Source organism: Nanorana parkeri, unplaced genomic scaffold (genome assembly GCF_000935625.1).
Source record: "Nanorana parkeri isolate BGI_ZX_2015 unplaced genomic scaffold, ASM93562v1 scaffold400, whole genome shotgun sequence".
NCBI classification, from domain to species: Eukaryota; Metazoa; Chordata; class Amphibia; order Anura; family Dicroglossidae; genus Nanorana; species Nanorana parkeri.
The window spans coordinates 1,123,128-1,125,801 of record NW_017306668.1 but is presented as its reverse complement, the minus strand read 5'-3'; the positions used below and the strand labels follow the sequence as shown (position 1 = coordinate 1,125,801).

The following is a 2,674-nucleotide window of genomic DNA, read 5'->3' as shown; positions in this document are numbered from 1 at the left end:
AAACTATTGGGCGGAGCTAGCTGTCACTGCTAGCTCCGCACAATCGTTTGCTATTTACTTTTTACAAACTTTTTTCACTATTTTTCTGTTCTGCTCGGTCCCTCTGAGGGACCGGGCAGAACAGCCGAGCTGAATGCCTTCTGCACGTTCGGCCGAACATGCTGAGCATGTTCGGCCGACCCGAAGCCACGCGAAGCCAGCCGATGTACGGCTGATTTCAGCCGATGTACGGCTGAAATTAGCCGTACCAGCCTGAAGTGAATAGCCGAACAGTGTTCGGCTCACTTCACTTCAGATCGGTCATTCACTCGGCTGCCCTCGGCAGCTTCGTGAATAGACCCCTAAGTTGTCAATTCTTCCACATGAGGGTTGAAATTGACTACACATGCGGTTATTAAAAGGATGGTGACCAAAGTAGGATGGGTCTAAGCTGTGACCCCTGTGATATAGTATTGGGGGAATGTGGTAATGGTGCCCAAGGTGAAGAGTGTGGGACCTCTGAGCTTTTCAAAAGATAACAAACTAATTTCTTCCTGCAGTAAGAAAAAAATATATTAGAATTCAAGTATCGTAAAACGTCCTTTGCAAGGTTTAAATATTATTTTTAGTGCTTTTATAAGTTGTTCTTTTAGTCCATGTATATGGAAGGGGATTTCTATGACTTAGTAACTCTCAGTTTTGAATTTTACAAAGTAATTAGAGTCAAGGTAGATCTTATTTTGATCACGTTCCATTTTTTGCAATTCAGTTCTTCATTTTAATCAACATAATAAGCATGCTGGAATATAGTTAATACTGAGTTCCAGCAACAAAATGTGTGTATTTATTTTTTTATGTAGAGAGATATAAAAGACATCCTGACTCCAATACACATGGAATCCCGGTACTATCTCGGAAGACACATAGTTCACAGAAGGAATACAGATGAGTTCAAACCACTTCTACCAATTCTACAGAAGAAAGATGGATTAGAAAATGTGTTACGAAACATGGTAAGGATCAAACCATAGATTATTTAACATTGTGTCTGAGGGACATATCTCTTTTAGATTAGAAGCAGGGATGAGATTTGGGTTTGCCTCCACCTTTGATTTGAGGTTGATATAGGATAGGACTGATTTTGCAATCCTGTGCTTGGGAACAACCGATAATGAACTGCGTTATGTTTTTGCCCCAGGCTAGCTGAGTCACAAGCCAGTAATTTGATGGGATGGATAACTCACTATCAATAGGTGGACTTACAGCAGCCATGTTGACAGTTTGTTGGACAGTCAAGATACATAACTTAAGAAACATTTTTCCATCCCTAGACAAAATCAAGCTCTTAACCCTTGCAGTGCAGGGGTGACCCCACTGCAAGGATCAACTTTAATAAATCCTAGAGTTCTTCTTTAAGAGTGCCATGTAATCCATTATATGTTAGTTGCCTGTAGCCAAACTGAAGAATTCTATGTTTGAAGAGCCTTTAGGCTATAAAGGGCCCATACAGCCCTCTCAGTGTCCAAGCTGTGATGACTAAATGCTTTGACAATGCAAGAAATTGGATATTGATCTAAAACATATTAAGCTATAACATTGGTGTGTATGGTTATAAATGACAGATGAAAGACAAAAGATACCCTTGGCATTGAAGAAGCTCAGTGTTACATAGTTACATAGTATTTGAGATTGAATAAAGATACAGGTCCATCAAGTTCAACCTTTGTGTGTCTGTGTGTGATTGTGCATGTGTATATGTGTACACAAGTCCCTGTGTGTCCTTGTTTTTAAGTGTACCTGTGCCCCTGTATGTTGCGGTCTCTAAGGAAGGTATCTAAATGCTTTTTGAATGATTCAATACTCTCAGCTGATACCACTTCTTGTGGCAGAGAGTTCCAGACTTTAACCGCTCTGACTAAAAAAAAGCCCCTACGCCCCTTGTGGTTAAATCTTTTCTCCAACAATTTTTCGGTGGTGACCTCTAGTCTTTGTTATGGAGTTTACTGTAAAAAGTTTATTGCTGATGTTGCCATTACCACTAAACATTTTGTACATCAAAATCATGTCCTCTCTTAATCTAGTGTAATGCCCAAAATGGGGTTGTGGTTGTCAAACGTAGGGAGGCTACAGTCAGGACCCCTGCATATTGAGGCTCAGTGCAACCCCTGTTCCCGATCACTAACAATGGTGCAGCAAATGTGGATGATGTTTGATTTTAGTTTTGATGTGGCTTAATGTATCCTGTTTTTAATAGTAAAGGGTGGGAAAACAAAGAGAGGTCACTGTCTTAAAAAAAAAAAGCCCCAAATTCAGGGGAACAAAATGTTTATCAGCCACAGTAAAAAACAGCCGCAGAGCAGAAGATGATCTTGGGTTAAGATAAACACAGTCAGGATTTCCTTATTTTGATAACCAGCAAGAATGTGACACGATGAACATTTCTGATGCTGAATAATTCATTATTTCAGCAATTCAATCATCTTTAGTCATCTGGACAGAGTTCATTAGTCTAAAGGGGTTTTTACTTTTGTTCAGTCCTTTATTTTCTCAGTAAAGTAAAAGTTCAACATTCTACAAAATACTGCTAAAGCTGATTTGTTCTCGCCGGATATAATCCATTCTCCGTGATTTACTTGCTTTTTTTGGGGGGGGGGGGGGGGTTTAGAAGCATGATGAAGGTTATTGTGAATGTTAA

The 2,674-nt window shown here is 39.7% G+C and overlaps 1 protein-coding gene across 1 annotated transcript in view; it reads left to right on the top strand.

The window, feature by feature from the left end:
- ITGA4 (integrin subunit alpha 4) overlaps positions 1-2,674 on the top strand; it is a 119,713-nt gene that overhangs the window by 84,306 nt on the left and 32,733 nt on the right. Inside the window, exon 16 of the mRNA XM_018559496.1 lies at positions 840-992. Within this exon, the coding sequence (XP_018414998.1) occupies positions 840-992 (153 nt within the window). The remainder of the gene's footprint in view (positions 1-839; positions 993-2,674) is intronic.